Source organism: Geotrypetes seraphini, chromosome 2 (assembly GCF_902459505.1).
Source record: "Geotrypetes seraphini chromosome 2, aGeoSer1.1, whole genome shotgun sequence".
In the NCBI taxonomy this organism is placed as follows: Eukaryota; Metazoa; Chordata; class Amphibia; order Gymnophiona; family Dermophiidae; genus Geotrypetes; species Geotrypetes seraphini.
Window position 1 is genome coordinate 319,613,710 of NC_047085.1, and position 16,715 is coordinate 319,630,424.

A 16,715-nucleotide genomic window follows, 5' to 3' on the forward strand; every position below is an offset into this window, starting at 1 on the left:
GACGGGGGACCCGCGGAGTTCAATACATCTCGAGCCGCGAGGCTCGTCTTCTGTTCCTGCCTGCCCTGCAGCTAACATATAGCCGATCGCAAGCGTTCCCCGATGTCAGCGCTGACGTCGGAGGGAGGGCTTAAGCAAAGCCTGCCCTCCGACGTCAGCGCTGACGTCGGAGAATACTTCCGTTCGGCTATTTGTGCGCGGCAGGGCAGGCAGGAAGCAGAAGACAAGCCTCGCGGCTTGAGCTTCGTTTTGCTGAGAAAGTTGCAAAGATGGGCTGGGAGGCAAACACGGAACACAAAAGGGGGGAGGGGGAGTGCGTTTTGGACACAAGGCATGAACTTGGGAGAGAGGAAGGGAGGGAAAGAGATGCTGAGGTGGGGGAGGGAATGGGTTTTTGGACACAGAAGGCATGGACTTGGGAGAGAGGAAGGGAGGGAAAGAGATGCTGAGGTGGGGGAGGGAATGCGTTTTTGGACACAGAAGAAATGGACTTGGGAGAGAGGAAGGGAGGGAAAGAGATGCTGAGGTGGGGGAGGGAATGGGTTTTTGGACACAGAAGGCATGGACTTGGGAGAGAGGAAGGGAGGGAAAGAGATGCTGAGGTGGGGGAGGGAATGCGTTTTTGGACACAAGAAATGGACTTGGGAGAGAGGAAGGGAGGGAAAGAGATGCTGAGGTGGGGGAGGGAATGCGTTTTTGGACACAGAAGAAATGGACTTGGGAGAGAGGAAGGGAGGGAAAGAGATGCTGAGGTGGGGGAGGGAATGAGTGTTTGGACACAGAAGGCATGGACTTTGGAGAGAGGAAGGGAGGGAAAGAGATGGTAGTGTACACGGGGAATAGAAGAAAGGAGAATTTTTGGTCATAGGGAGGGAGTGAGGTACAGATAGTAGCATACCAGGGTGGGGGGGGGCGGTCTGCCCCACCCCAGGTTTACATCCCAAGGGGGTGCACAGCTGGCCACCCTCCAGTGTTGTCCCTAGGCCGGCAAACTGCGGCTCTTTAGCCACTTGAGTGCCACCGCCGCCATCGGGAACAGGCCGGCGCCAAGTTCTCCCTGCTTTTCCCTGTGGGGCCGGCCAACTCTCGCCACTCGCGTCAATTCTGACGTCGGAGAGGACGTTCTGGGCCAGCCAATCGCTGCCTGGCTGGCCTAGAACGTCCTCTCCGATGTTAGAATTGACGACGGGTGGCGAGAGTTGGTCGGCCCTGCGGGGAAGAGAAGCAGGGAGAACTCGGTGCCGGCCTGTTCCCGATGGCGGCAGTGGCAGCCTATTCCCCAGTGGCGGTGGCAGCATTATAAAATACTTTCTTTGTGTTTATTTGATTCCTATATATTTATATATAGTAAATATAGGCACAGTTAAATTTTTTAACTTTTTCTAATTGTGGTGTGCCTCGTGATTTTTTTCATGAAACAAGTGTGCCTTTGCCCAAAAAAGGTTGAAAAACACTGCTCTAGACCAGTGTTCTTCAACCTTTTTACACCTAAAGACCGGCGGAAATAAAATAATTATTTTGTGGACCGGCAAACTACTAAGACTGAAATGTAAAAACCCCATATCCACACCATCTCCGCAAACCATCTGATCCCATCCACACAAGTCTCAATTATGATTTTATATTGAATGTATTTTATTAAAGTATAAAAAGAAACAATATTCTGTACATTTGTCATTTTATAAATACAAATAATACAGAGCAAAGATCACCAAAACCCCTGTCTCCCCTCCCCTTCACATATATCCCCTCTACTATCAAGAAAACTGAATAAACCAAATTATTACAGAATGCTACACAGAAATATCATGTTGACAGAATACCGCAGTCACACATGACAGGAATAGTGTTAGGGGAGTACAACTAGGGCAACTGTCCCCTGGTCAGAGAGAGCCCGAAACCAGCTGGAAGCTAAAGAGGCACTGCCTGGGCTTTGCAGTCTTCAGTTATGTCTAACACCAGTTCTATTAGGATATATATTTCAAATCTGATATATTCTAATCACAAAATAGAAATAAAATTATTTTTTTCTACCTATTGTTGTCTCTGGTTTCTGCTTTCATCTTCTTTTTACTCTCTTCCTTCCAGCGTCTGCCCTCTCTGTCTCTTCAATCCAGCATCTTCCCCTTCCATCCACTGTCTGCCCTCTTCCCCTTCCATATGATATCTGTCTTCTTTTTATGCCCCTCTCTTCTTTCCATCCAGCCTGTGCCCCTCTCTCCTTTTTACATGATTCATTCCAGCTTCACTGCTCTCTTCATTTTTATCTCTCCTACACCAGATCTAGCATTTTTGTCCCTTTCTGCTGACCCCCTTCCCCTTCTCATTCCTGTCTCTTCCCTTTCCCTCATCTGATCTTTCCATTCCTCCCTGACTCCTTCTCCTCCTCTAATCTCCCTGCCAGCTGTTTCCTTCCTTTTTTCCTTCTCCCTTCCCTCCTCCGCTGTCCAGCAGTAACTCTCTTCCCTTCCCTTTCCCTCCTACCCTCCCAGCAGCATCTCTCCTTCTCCTTCCCTCCAGGTCCAGTAGCAGCTGTCCCATTATTTTCCCTTGTCCAGCAGCTTCCCAGCCTCCTTTCCCTCCTCTCCTCCCAGCAGCATCTCTCCTCCCCAGTAGCAGCTGACCCTTTGTTTTCCTTTGTTCAGCAGCTTCCCAGCCTCCAACAGTGGCTTTCTCCCCTCCCAGCAGTTCTCGGTACTTTCCAGCGCAGCGATTCACTAAGGCAGCCTTGGGTCCTTTAGGTCGCGCCATCTCTGAGGAAAGAGGAAGTTGCTGAAGTGAATCACTGTGCTGGTAAGTACTGAGAGCTGCTGGGAGGGGAGAAAGCCACTGTTGGAGGCTCCCCATGATCTCGCCGGCCCTGCGCGGACCGGCAGGAAATTTCAGCTTGTCGATCTTGTCAGTCTTGCATGGCCCTGCAGGAATTTTCTGCAGACCAGCACCAGTCTGCAGACCGGTGGTTGAAGAATACTGCTCTAGACCAGTGTTTCTCAACTCAGTCCCTTGCCAATTAGGTTTTCAGGATATCCACAATGAATATGCATAAATTTGATCTGCATATACTGCCTCCATGATATGCAAATTTCTTTCATTCATATTAATTACGGATATTCTGAAAACCCAACTGGCAAGGGGGTGCTCCAGGACCAAGTTGAGAAACACTGCTCTAGACTAGGGGTAGGCAATTCCAGTCTTCGAGAGCCACAGGCAGGTCAGATTTTCAGGATGTTCACAATAAATATGCAAGAGATAGATTTGCAACTCAAGGAGGTAGTGCATGCAAATCCATCTCATGCATATTCATTGTGGATAGCCTGAAAATCTGACCTGCCTGTGGCTCTCAAGGACCGGAATTGCCTACCCCTGCTCTACACGAATGGTTCTCAATCTTTCTTCTGTTGTGACACACTGAGAGATGATGTTCATGTGTTTGTCACGCTGAACACGAAAAAAAAAAAAATCACCGCTGAATAAAAATAAAATCCTAAGTATTTCATTATTAAAAATGATTCAGGGGAAATGTAAAATAGTCTAAAACAGAATTTATTTTTTAATTGACTGTTAAAATGATCAACTTGGAGATGAAGTGAAGGTTTGAGACTGGTCTATAGTTGCCTCCTCCTTGCTTCCTCTCTTGTGCAGAGGGACCATATCTGCCCTTCTCCAGTCCTCCAGGGCCACACCAGACTCTAAGGAAGCATTGAAAAGATAAGACAATGGAGCCACTGGAACCTCTCTGAGTTCCTCAAGTACCCTCGGATGTATCCCATCAGATCCCATCGCTTTGTCTATTTTTAGTTTAGTTTCTCACACACACAGTCTTCTGAGAATCTTTTCCGGTACCACACATCCATTCCCATGTGTGTTTGTTTCCTGTAGTCCTACCCCCAGTCTTTTTATTTATGAAAACAGAGCAGAAATATGTGTGCTCTGCTTTCCCACCCAGTTAAAGCCTTTTGAATATCTACCCCTTATTGCGTAGGAGTTTCTTCAAAAATAAGCATGTTTCCTTTTTAAGTTAGAGTGTGTCCCTGTTCTCCAATGTGGCTACATCTACCTAACTCAGGAGGATTCTCTTCCTTCAGCTTAAAGATTGAGTTCAAGAGCAGGGGGAACCTTTTTTTCTAGTATTCCCATGTCAGTGTCTTGTAGGCCACACTGGAAAGTTTATTTTTTAGCTTTTTCAGTTGGAATTATTTCTTCAAAATAAGAATACTTCAGGTCAATTTGTTTTCTCTTCTGGGTGGAATTATGACCGACCTAATAAGCAAATTTATAGGCTAGGTTCTCAATGTTGGACTGAGTTTCTTTGTTCTGTGATTTCTCTCTCCCCCCCCCCCCTTCCCCATTGATGTGAGAAGTATTGTTGTGTCCTTTTTCTTTTTGAATTCTATAATTTTTCTTTCTTATAATTTACTAATTGTAAATTCTGTGTAAATGTGTAAAAATAATGAAAGAAGTTGCAGCCTTACTGGACAGACCATGCTGACGATATTGATCTCCTTTTCCATGGTATTAATGTCATGTTTAGAGCTGGAATCTTCACAGTGGTAGTGTATAATGCAGGTAATGGAAGTGGCAGGCTTGCAAATCTGTCTCCTTCATGGTCATTAGGGATATTCTAAAAATTCAACTGGCTGGTGGTCCCCCAGGACAGGTTTGAGAACTACTGCTCTAAGGAAGCAGCTGTAAAATAGAGAGGAATTTTGTTTTAGAAAATATTGATGAAGCATTTCTGCTCGTTTTCTAGTAAAGTGTAAAAAAATATTGCTGCCAGGTTGAATATAGGTACATCTGCATGTATGGCACTTATAGAAACTGTGACTAATAGGAGCATAATATAAATTTACGGTGTATTGGGTGGGATTGTTGTGCTTTGCTTTGGTACTTAGGGCTCCTTTTACTAAGCTGCGCTAGCGTTTTTAGCGCGCGCTAACCCCACGCTACACAAAAAATACTAGCGCCAGCTCTATGGAGGTGTTAACTCGTAGCACGCATAAAACCGTTAGCGTAGCTTAGTAAAAGGAGCCCTTAGTATTTTTCACATGGGGGTAATTATATTATAGGATTCCTATGTGAGAAGTCCAAAAGAATTCCTATTCTGTAAAGCTGTTTACGTACCTTTTATAGAATGGGCTTTCAGATGTAGCCAAAATAACTTGCAAATGTCCATTCCACAAATTTACACCTGCTCCAAAACCTGATTCAAAACACCATGGTAAAATGAATCATTTTTGCTAAAAAAAAATAAAAATTGATCACATAACATTGTTGCTGAAAGAGGAATAATATTGGCTGCCTATTACACTTAGGATCCTCTACAGGATTTTGGCCCTAGTTCATATAGGGGCTCATTTTAAAAGCACTTAAACATACAAAGTACCATAGTTTACTTTAGTGTTATGCTTTTCTTTTCATCTTGTGTAATCATTTCTTTTACTCCCCCCCCCCCCATCCCCAAGGCCATTTGCTCCTGTCATTTGAACTTAACTAGCGATACCATCATTCAAACAGATCAGATTAGACACGATCCATCATTCTATTTGTTGTGTCACAATTCCCTCTCCCTCTGAAATAGCTTACCACCTTACGTCAGACAGAAATCGTCTTTTACATGAGCCTTAACCGGCCAGTTGATGAAAATCAGCTTAGCCAAATAGCTCCCTCTTTTACTAAGGTGCGCTTTGCTTTTTAGCGTGCGATAAATATTAGCATGCGCTAAACGCTAACGCGTGTATGTTATCCTATGGATGCCTTAGCGGTTAGCGCATGCATTAATTTAACGTGCGCTAAACATGCGCTAAAATGCTTAGCGCACCTGTGTAAAAGAGGGCCTAAGTGTGTCACCAACCTTTGCCATGGATATTCAATGCAGTTCAATGTCGGACCCAGTCTATCCAACCGGCTGGTAGACTACATAGTGTATTGTTACCACAGAACTGCTTCAGGCCAGGTGAAACCTTTCCAAGTGAAGACAGTGACATCCTGGGTCACCCATCTTTGTTCAGCATCAGTAGAAGAGATTTGCAGAGTAGCCTTTTATGTCTCGTTTCTGTCTGGACAACACATCAGGGAAGAACATTGGCTTTGGTCCACAATTGTTCAATACTTAATTAGTTCAGTCTCTGGTTCATCTGAGACACTCCACCAAAACTGGACTTTCCAACAAATGTAAGACAGCCAGCCATGAGATTTCCAACTACCATGGCTAATTTCCCCCTGCTTGTTGACAAAAAAAGAAAAAGTCTCTAGTGGCTTACCTGTAAAAGGGCTTTCCTTAGACAACAGGATAAATATGGCACACAGTCCTTTTTGTCTCCTAAGGGGAGCTGACCTTTAAACTTTGCAATTGACTGAAAGAACCGTGAAAGTAAAACACATGTAAGAATACCTTGATGCTCAGAAAGACTTCTGTCTATCTGAACTCTGGGAGATCCATGTCAATTACTGTTAAGCAGCTGCACTTTACAGGGTGTAAGTTGGATTAATTTTTTTTTTTTTTTAAGATTTCATTTGAAACTTTCTTAACTGTATTTTTGACCCAGTAGTCTACTATGTAGAACAGTGGTCTCAAACTCAAACCCTTTGCAGGGCCACATTTTGGATTTGTAGGTACTTGGAGGGCCTCAGAAAAAATAGTTAATGTCTTATTAAAGAAATGACAATTTTGCATGAGGTAAAACTCTTTATAATTTATAAATCTTTCTTTTTGGCTAAGTCTTAATAATAATATTGTAATTTATAGCTAAAGAGACATATGACCAAGAAACTGTTTTATTTTACTTTTGTGATTATGATAAACATACCGAAGGCCTCAAAATAGTACCTGGTGGGCCACGAGTTTGAGACCACTGTTGTAGAACCAGGCCTTTTCTTTTTCAAGCAAATGGAAGTCTGAAGTATTTTCTCCCTTATTCTTACAAAGTGACAGTTCTTTTCTCTTTTTTGTCCATTCTTATTTTTAATCATGTTTTATTGTGTCATATTCACAAGTTCTAACAAGATGGGATGAGTAGACTTGTAATTTATTCTTTGTTTGTGGATTTTTAACTTGCATACATTCAACATTTCAAAGTTGATGGCCGAAATATAAACAACCTTCGCTATGCAGATGATACAATGCTCATTACCAGCAACAAAGAAGACATGCTATATTCACATTGCCAAATGTGACTCGGACAAGAGGTCATGGACTGGAACTGAGGGGCACCAGGCCCAGGACAAATATTAGGAAGTTCTGTTTCGCACAACGAGTGGTGGACGCTTGGAACGCTCTCCCTGAGGAGGTCGTGATGGAGACCAGCATTCTGGGATTCAAGAGCAAGTTGGATGCACACCTTCTTGCAAATCACATTGGGGGATACGAGTAAACAAGGTTTCTCAGCAGGGAACACCTGGCTTGGCCTCTGCGGGTGCGGGTCGCCGGACTAGATGGACCTAGAGTCTGATCCGGCGAAGCCATTTCTTATGTTCTTATGTACTGAGAAAAGTCAAAGCCAAAAGTTATAACATGGGTTTAGAACTGAACATAAAAAAAGACAAAGATCATGAACATGGAAAATGATGAAGATTTTGAGCTTGAAGGCGATTGAAATCCTTTACAAATTCTATTTTATCTTCTCGGCTCTTTTGTAAACAAAGAAGCAACTAGCAGGGAGAAAATACTTTGCAGAATAGCACTTGGTCACTCTTCAATGAAGGCTCTCGACAATGTATTAAAAGGCAAGGAGGTAACACTACAAATGAAGATCAGACTTCTCCATGCATTCATTTTCCCAGTGGTCATTTATGGATGTGAAAACTGGACACTATGGAAACAAGACAGAAATAATATTGACTCATTTGAGCTTTGGTGCTAGAGAAGGATATTAGGCATGCCATGAGCAGCCAGAAGAACTAACAAATTGATTTTGGAAGAGATCAAAGCGGCTATCTCACTTGAAGCCCAAATGATGAAGTTAAGACTGTCTTATTTTGGTCACACCATCAGAAGAGAGAGATCACCGGAGAAAGACATCATGTTTGGGAAGATTGAAGGAACCAAGCGAAGAGCGCAACCTGCAATCAAATGGCTGGACAAATTGAAAACAACCATGGGGATGACGCTGGAGGACCTTTTCAGACTAACACAAAACAGATTTCTTTTTAGATCCACAATTCATCAAGTCACTAGGACTCGAGCACAAGTCGATGGCACCTAACAACAACATTCAACATTGCCTTTTCTGCTTTGGTATAACATATAAGCATCTAGAGTACATGCGAGATGCTCTGCTCATTAACAGTTTCTGTTTGTACCATGAGAAGCAGGTTACTAGATACTTTCCACCAGTCAAGATTTTCTATGGCAGCATTTGGCTATCTTCTATTAACACTATGTATCAAAGTTTTATGGGGGGGAGGGTTTGTTCCTGGGTAATAAGTGTTCTTTCTTAATTGCCTATGCCACAAAAGTATAGAAAATGGCTATCATTCCCTTCAAACTTTGCTTTTCTGACCAGGAAATTGATATTTTGAAAATTTACCTTTTTTGCAGAACATTCCAGATTGATTCCAAGCTGAGTAAACTTAGGAGCCTTTTTACTAAGGCGCAAACATCAAGCAGATGCATTTTGCTATGTATGTGGCCAATTTATCAAGACAAGAGGGAAAAAATATTCCATAGAAGCATCTGCTAAAATGTGTGATGCCTACAAGGCATATTTTGTCATGCCTGATGAGGATTAAAACAAACCTTGGGCACCTCATGTCACATGCAAGCACTGCCCAAAAAATTCTGGAAGGTAAGACAATTTTGTTTCTTAATAGGATGGTGGGATTTTCTGCTATAAAATTTCATAGAATGTTTAATTTTAAAAAATATTTAAATTTTAAAATGTTTAATGTTATTTGAAAATGTATCATATATGACATATGTTGCAAGAATCTCATACACATTAGTCATAGGTGAAATAAATTTATAGTTTTCATTACCACAATTTTATTTTGTTCTTCTACAGGATGGTAACAGGGGGGAAAAGAGAGCCATGAAGTTTTCTATCCCAAGAATTTGGCAGGAACCTACTGATCACTCAAGCAACTGCTACTGCTGTATGGTGGATCCTTCCTAACGTCAAACTGACAAGCTAACGTCAATCTGCAATCACATATCTGGACATTCCTTCATCCATCACCCCGGTGCCACATTGCGCTGAGCTCCCCCCAGAGAGAGAGCAGCAGTCTTCATAAGAGAGCAGTCAGTCAGAGAGTGAGAGAGATGATGTAGATCCAGTTTACAATATCAGGGGTGCAGCTGATGAGAGAAACTCATACTATCCAAACAAAAAACATCTCAACGACTTGATCAGAGTAAATGCTGAGCTTTTGACATCTAGGCTCAAACAGTGGAACTTGTTGAATGAGAGTGTGCAAGTCACAGATAGAGGAAGAGTCACTAAGCTTTTTCCCACCTTCATCACCCATCAAGATTGTCTCTGCTTCTGCCACAATGTGACCAGTCTGTTTGAGGCAACTGGAATCGTCTGTAACCCAAAAGAGCACATTGGTGTCTCTTCATTGACAGCTCATCCAGGGACATCAAAGCCATGCTGCTCCATAACGGAAACAAGTACCCATCTTTTCCACTGGCTCACTCAGTACACCTCAAAGAGAATTCCAATAGCATCAAGACTTTATTAGATGCCTTGAAGTATGATGAGTATGGCTGGGAGGTCATCGGAAACTTCAAAATGGTAGCATTCCTAATGGATCTCCAAAGCGGTTTTACCAAGTTATCCTGCTATCTCTGCCTTTGAGATAGCAGGAACACAAAGGTGGGACAGGCCACAGCCAAGCAAGTTCTCTGTGGGGAGAAACAACATCAAATGGAAACTACTGGTGGACCCCTGGAAGGTGCTGATGCCACCATTGCACATCAAACTGGACCTAATGAAACAAATTGTCAGAGCTCTAGATAAGGGTTCAGCAGCCTTCAAGTACTTCAAGATATCTTCCCTAATCTGTCTGAAACAAAGGTCAAAGCTGGTGTCTTTGCCAGACCACAGATAAAGAAAATCCTGGAGTGCAAGGAATTTCCCAAGAAGCTAACTACGAAGCAGGAAGCGACTTGGAACAGCTTTGTTGCAGTGGTTTGGGGCTTCCTGGGCAATCACAAGGCTGAAAACTATGTGGAGTTACTTGAGAATCTGGTGAAGGATTATAGTAAAATGAGCTGTAGGATGTCTGTCAAAGTCCATGTCCTTGATGCTCATCTTGAGACATTCAAGAAGAACATGGGAGCGTACTCAGAGGAACAAGGTAAGTGCTTCCACCAGGATATACTTGACTTCGAACGCCACCACCAAGGACAATATAATGAGAACATGATGGGAGACTACATCTAGGGGCTGATTCGTGAAAGTAACTTACAATATAATTGCAAATCTCAAAAAAACTTCTCACTTCTAAATTTTCTGTGGTCATTTTTGTATAACGTCAATATAAATACATGTTAATTGTGATTCATATGTTGCTTTTTAAGACTTTATAAAAATGAAAAGATGAAAATTCAGTGTTTTGGCTTACCAAAGATGGAGGCTTGATTGCTGACACGGAGACACCGTTGGAGTTTCTGTCGAAATATATCCGATTTTGCCTTTATGGTTAAAAGAAAATCAAAGATCTGGGGTTTCCTAGAGGAATCTATTTCAGCGACTGGCCCAATAGATGCCTACGTTAAGCGAGGCGCCCAAATGCAGGAACCGGAGGGATCTTCGGCAGGGAGAGACATGCAGGTTGAGGCGTGTGATTTCTCCTTTGAGGGCGCCACTTTATCTCCAGAGGAGCAGAGTCCTCCAATTCACCCTGAGGCAACAGAAAAGCAGAGGGAGGTGGAACTGGCCTGGGACGCTCCCTTTCTGACCCAGCAGAGTGCAGGAAACGGCTCTGGACGGGGATATGGGAGGCATCATCACAATCACTGCAATCGGAGAGTGGAATGCAACAGGCTACTGGAGTTTCCCCAATGATTGAAGTGATTGCTGCTGTGCCTACAAGTACTTTACCTTTTACAGTGGGCTCGGGAAACGAGGTTACACCTATGCAAAGGCCATAGGTATTCAATATGGAAACGCTATGGAAGGCAATATCAAGATTGCAATTCTCTCTGGGAACTCAAATCCAGCAACTTTCCTCACGCTATATGACAGTTCTTTCAGAAAATTTGGATATAAAGAATAAAGTATGTTTGGAAAGTAAGGAGGATGAACATGAGACCAGATTAAAAGTTGTCGAAACACAGGCTTTAGCTTGGGTTAAAGACCGTGGGAACCTTTATTTCAAGCTAGAAATGCTGGAAAATGCCACCAAGAAATGTAATGTTCGGATTATAAATTTCCCCAAAGTAGTCCCTGTATCAGCACATGATATGTTTAAGAGGTATTTAACTGAAGTTTTGAAGGTACCCGAAACTTCATATCTACCTCTCTCAAAAATGTATTATTTGCCTAGGAGAGTTAAATCTCAAAATCCCAACCAGCAGAATTTATCTGCTGATAGTTTGGATTTAACTAATTTCCTAGAGAGGTCAGATACTGAAGTCCAGGTTACAGCTATGTTGCTGGTACAGTTTGCTATAGACTCAGATGGGGATTGGATGGTAAAACTTTTTTTTCAAATATAAAGATGTTCCCTTTATGTCAAATGTTGTAGGAATGTATCCTGACGTATCTCGTTTGACACAGAAGAGAAGGAAACAATTTCTTATTTTGAGACCCCAGGCATTGCAATTAGGTGCAACATTCGCCCTGAGATACCCCTGTAAATGTGCTATGGTCTATAAAGAATGTCGGTATGCTTTCTATGAGCCACAACAGCTATCTAGATTTATTTCTGCCAAAGGGCAATGTGTGACTAATACGTGAACCTGTTGCATCCAAGTATAAGCTCAGTGAGGATATGTTCTGGCGCCGTCTAGCTTCATCTTATTTTCTTTGTTAAATGATTACCTGTTAATTATTTCAGTCTAATTTCAGCTCTGCCTCCATATATTGAGGACTAACTATACTTTATGATTTATCATATCATTGTTTAATTTGTGTAAGAAGTTTTAATGCTTCTAGGACATTTCTGTTTGCATTGTATTTTTTCTTTATTTAACTAATAAAGTTTGTCAAATGTTTAAAATATAAATAAAGAATTAAAAAAAAAAAAATTCGGTGTTTTCACATTTTAAATAGGTAAATTGCAAAATTTGACTATCCTGGTCACAGAAGCAAAGTTTTATGGAGATAACAGATTTTTTTCTATAATATTTAGGCATGAGTAATTAGGAAGTTATACTTAGGAGCAAATTCTATAAATGGTGCCCTACCACTGCCTAACCATCATTTTAATTGGTTCAATCAGCACAGTAATTTATTGCGCTGATCAAAATCCATTTTAAAAAATGTTAAAGAAATGGAGGCGCCCTTTGATGCCTCCTAAACGCTACCTTTATCCCAATTAAAAAGGTGCCTAAGGGCGCCTACAGCCACTGGAGGTGTGGTTAACATTGGAAGTGGCCTTAGGTGTCCTTAGGTACCTCTTTAGATGCGATTCTCGTGGAAGGTAGGTGCTGGAAATGTAGGCTTTTAAAACCATGGCCTATATTTGTGGCACCTACCTTTCTATTGGGTCCCGTGTGCTCACACAAGAGGACCATTTTTTTGGAATGCTATATTGAATCTTCTTCAATAAAGATAACACTTTTATGCCTTGCACATCATTTCTGCAGTATTTTCCTTTGTTTTGGCACCTACCTTTCACATACTGTAAATGCAATTCTACAAACGGGGCCATTGCGTGATTGTCACGCAATCGGCAGCTGTTTTGTTGGCGGCCACCAATAACGGTGCCACTTGTAGAATCTGGTCCTTACTGCCCCGGAACAAAAGTCATGTTACATAGTGTGATCATTAATCATTGAGTTGAAAAATAGCAAATCAGCACCTTACTGGGCGTTTCTCCTACTGTTTTCTCCCAGGGGTCCTTCACTTACTGGAACATGGCGAGGAGTATGTTTTTACATTGCCCAGTGCCTATGCACGCTCCATACTCACCGTCCCATGGGTGGAGCTTGGAGGCAAAGTCAGTATTAACTGTGCCAAGACTGGCTACTCAGCCACTGTCACATTCCATACTAAACCTTTTTATGGAGGAAAAGTCCACAGGTATGTGGATTCTTATATATTCATTATTATTCATAAATAATTGAAATAAAATAAACTGAATGTTTTAGGTGTGATATTTGCTCTACAGCAGGGCCATATGTTTGAAAACAAGAATAATGGTGGCTTACATAATCTTTGGATCCACATTTTCCTTTCTTGTAATATTGACATGGGACAAAGGACTATTTACTCCTATTAATCAACATTTAGAAAGTGCTACCACATATGCAGCACTGTACAGAGATCTGTAAGGGCATTACCTGCTTCATTGACCTTATAATATAATCAGTCTAGATCAGGCTGGTCTAACCTGGGGCCAGAACCTGGCCCTCCATGTGCTTTTTTTTCTGGCCCTTGGAACCACATTAAAATTTGTGCAGGTCCTTTCAGGTTTGGTGGGTAATACTTTACATTTATAGAAAAAGTGTTGATAAGTGTTACTTTTGGGGAATATATGTATATATTTGCTTGTACTTACTTGATTTTTTTTTTTTTCTGTTTGTCCAATTTTATTTAGAGTTACGGCAGAAGTGAAACACAACCCCTCTGGCACTATAGTCTGTAAAGCACAAGGGGAGTGGAATGGCATGCTAGAATTTACCTACAGTAATGGAGAAACCAAAGTGATTGAGACTTCAAAGCTCCCTGTTACCAAAAAGAAGATAAGGCCTCTAGAAAAACAAGGACCCTATGAATCCCGGTAGGAGAGTATCCATGAAATATTTTTATATGTGGATTTGGTCAGACACATTATTGTGGATGGGTCTTATGGTATAGCAATAATGGTGTCTGCAAGGCATATAAGGGGAGGGGAGTGTGGCCTAGTGGTTAGAGCTACTCAGCACTCTGAGGTTGCGAGTTCAATCCTAGCCTGCTCCTTCTAACTCTGGGCAAGTCACTTAATTTGCCATTGCCCCAAATACCAGATAGGACAGATAGGAAAAATACCTGATTATTATTCAGTGTATTATGAACTGCTTTGGGTGAGTCTCTTCATGAAAAGGCAGTTAATAAATCCCAATAAATAAATTGAAACATAGAACATTAAAGTAGATAAAGGCCATATGGCCTATTCAGTCTGTCCATCAATACCATCTACTATTGCTTCCTCCCTTTAAGAGATCCCGCATGCTTTTCCTACCCTGTCTTGAATTCAGTTATAGTCCTTATCTTCACCGTGTCCAACAGGAAGTCTTTCCAGGCATCCACCACTGTGATCATGTGATCGGGCTGAAGTGTCAATACTAGTGCTGCCAGATTCAGGAAAAAAATTTCAATTTGATTCAGCCTATTGAATTGATTTTTAGATTTGATTCAATTTTCCTGCCCAATTGGGTGTTTTTTTCAAACATCCTGGTGGGTTTATTTTATAGCCTCTTCACCCCCTTTGCCCTCTCCTACCCACACTTGCACTGTGTTGTAAACAAAATAAACAAGAAAGATTTTTCCTCTTTCTGTTAAATCCTAGCTCACGTTCGCGGTCTAACACCAGCTCTGGCAGGATACACATTTCAAATCTGACATATTGTAATCACAAAACAGAAAATAAAATTATTTTTTCTAACTTTTGTTGTCTGGTCATTATTCAAATCATGTTGGTCCCAGGCTCTGAGACAAACTTGCTTGCCCCTTTGTCATTTTCTTCTTTTTCCATGCTAACCATTCATCTTCCATCTCTGTCCTCCCCTTCCATTTCCCTTCCCACCCCCAGAGGTCTGGCATCTTTCCTTTTTTTTTATCTCCATCTCCGCAGCTGCAGCGATGGACCCCCACCATCTCTCCTTTTTTCAACTATCCTTTCATCCAGCATCCTTCCCTTCTCCACCATCCCTGGGTCTACCAGCTCTCCCTTTCTCTTCCCAACTACCCTCCTATCCAGTATCTCTATCCCCCCGTCCACACCATCCTTTGTGTCCAACTTCTCTCCCTTTCTGTTCCTTCCCTCCCTAAATCTCATTGTCCAACACCTCTTTCCTTTTCCTATATTTTTAGACCCATTATTTCTTCCCCTCTCTTCCCCAGTCCGGTATATGCACATCTCTTTGAACCCCATCTTCCCTCTCTCCCTCTGTGTACTTCTACACCAGGGTCTACCTCCCCTGAAGGCCTGTCCCCCCCCCGAAGGCCTGCCCCCCACCGAAGGCCTGCATGTTCCCACCTTCTTTGCAGCGTCCTCCCTGCCCCCCTGAAGGCCTGGCCTCCCCAAAAGCTTGTATGTTCCCCCCTTCTTTGCAGAGTCCTCCGGCTTCCCCCCTGGCCTCCCGCTCTTATTTTCAGATAATACTGCAGCCTGCAGAGAGGATCGCCAGTGCTGTAGCGATCCTTGCAGGCTGCCATCAGCCTCTGCAGCACATTCCCTCTGCTGTGCTCCCACCACTCCTCTGACATCAGGGGCAAGATATCGGCAGAGGGAAGATGCTGCTGAGGACGATGACAGCCTGCAAGGATCATTGCAGCACTGGCGATCCTCTCTGCAGGCTGCTATATTATCTGAAGGTAAGAGCGGGAGGCCAGGGGGAAGCCGGAGAACACCGCAGCATTTCCCGACTGACCCTTCCCCCTTGCCCCCTAAAGCAGGAGCAGCAGCACATGTGCTCCTGCTTTAGGAGACCTGAAGTCACGGGGGAGGAGGGTTGGTCACCGAATCGGGAGGCTGATTTTTTTTAGAAACAAATTGATTCACCCAAAGTGAATCAGTGAATTGATTCGAATCTGAAATTGGGCAGCACTAGTCAACACCTGTCACACACCTCCCCTAGGCTCTGTTGGAATAAACACAAAAGTTAAAACAACAAATCAACACTTTATTCACACATTCTGAAATCTGCTGACCAGGTTCCTCCATACCCTCTTGTTCATCTTTGGGTACTCCCTGACCCTGGACTCCATAGTCTTCCAGTCCTCTCACAACTCTTCATTGGCCCTCTGGGTCTTCTGGGAGCTACCAGTGCCATTACCTTAAGAACATAAGAATAGCCTTACTCGGTCAGACCAATGGTTCATCTAGCCCAGTAGCCCATCCTCACGGTGGCCAATCCAGGTCACTAGTACCTGGCAGAAACCCAAAGAGTAGAAACATTCTGTGCTACTGAACTCCACTGGTCGTTACCGGTCTCTCTGCTGGTTGCTTGCCAGACTTTTGGCCAATGTTCACTCGGGTCTAGCAGGCTGCTTCCCTGGGCTCCTCTGGTAGCTTCTGGTGCAATTTCCGATCTCTCTGCCAGTTGCCACTGGCTCCTCTGCCAGTCGCTTGCCAGACCTCCTCAGCCTTGGACCTTGCCTGTTCTGGCTGCTTCTTGTGGTGCCAGAGCCAGTCTCTACACTCCCTGGCCCTTTGGGTCCTGGAAACTTCATCAGTCCCACTGCCGGTCATAAAGCCTGGGCCCCTCCCTGGACTCCAGGCTCTACCAGGCCCTCCATGCTCTTCCAGTCACTCAGGAGTCTTTTCCTGGATGCATGCATTGAGGACTCTCCCTACCCCTGAGTTGTCTTCTCCCAGAAGCACACCCTAGGGACTTACTTCCTATC

The 16,715-nt window shown here is 43.1% G+C and overlaps 1 protein-coding gene across 2 annotated transcripts in view; it reads left to right on the forward strand.

Annotated features, from left to right (window-relative positions):
* Positions 1-16,715, forward strand: part of OSBPL10 (oxysterol binding protein like 10) — a 365,516-nt gene that overhangs the window by 337,977 nt on the left and 10,824 nt on the right. For both annotated transcript variants that reach the window (XM_033930110.1, XM_033930109.1), the window contains exons 9-10: positions 13,001-13,187; positions 13,705-13,887. In XM_033930110.1, coding sequence (XP_033786001.1) covers positions 13,001-13,187; positions 13,705-13,721 — 204 coding nt within the window. In that variant the 3' untranslated portion in view covers positions 13,722-13,887. Of the gene's footprint in view, positions 1-13,000; positions 13,188-13,704; positions 13,888-16,715 lie in introns of those variants that run through there.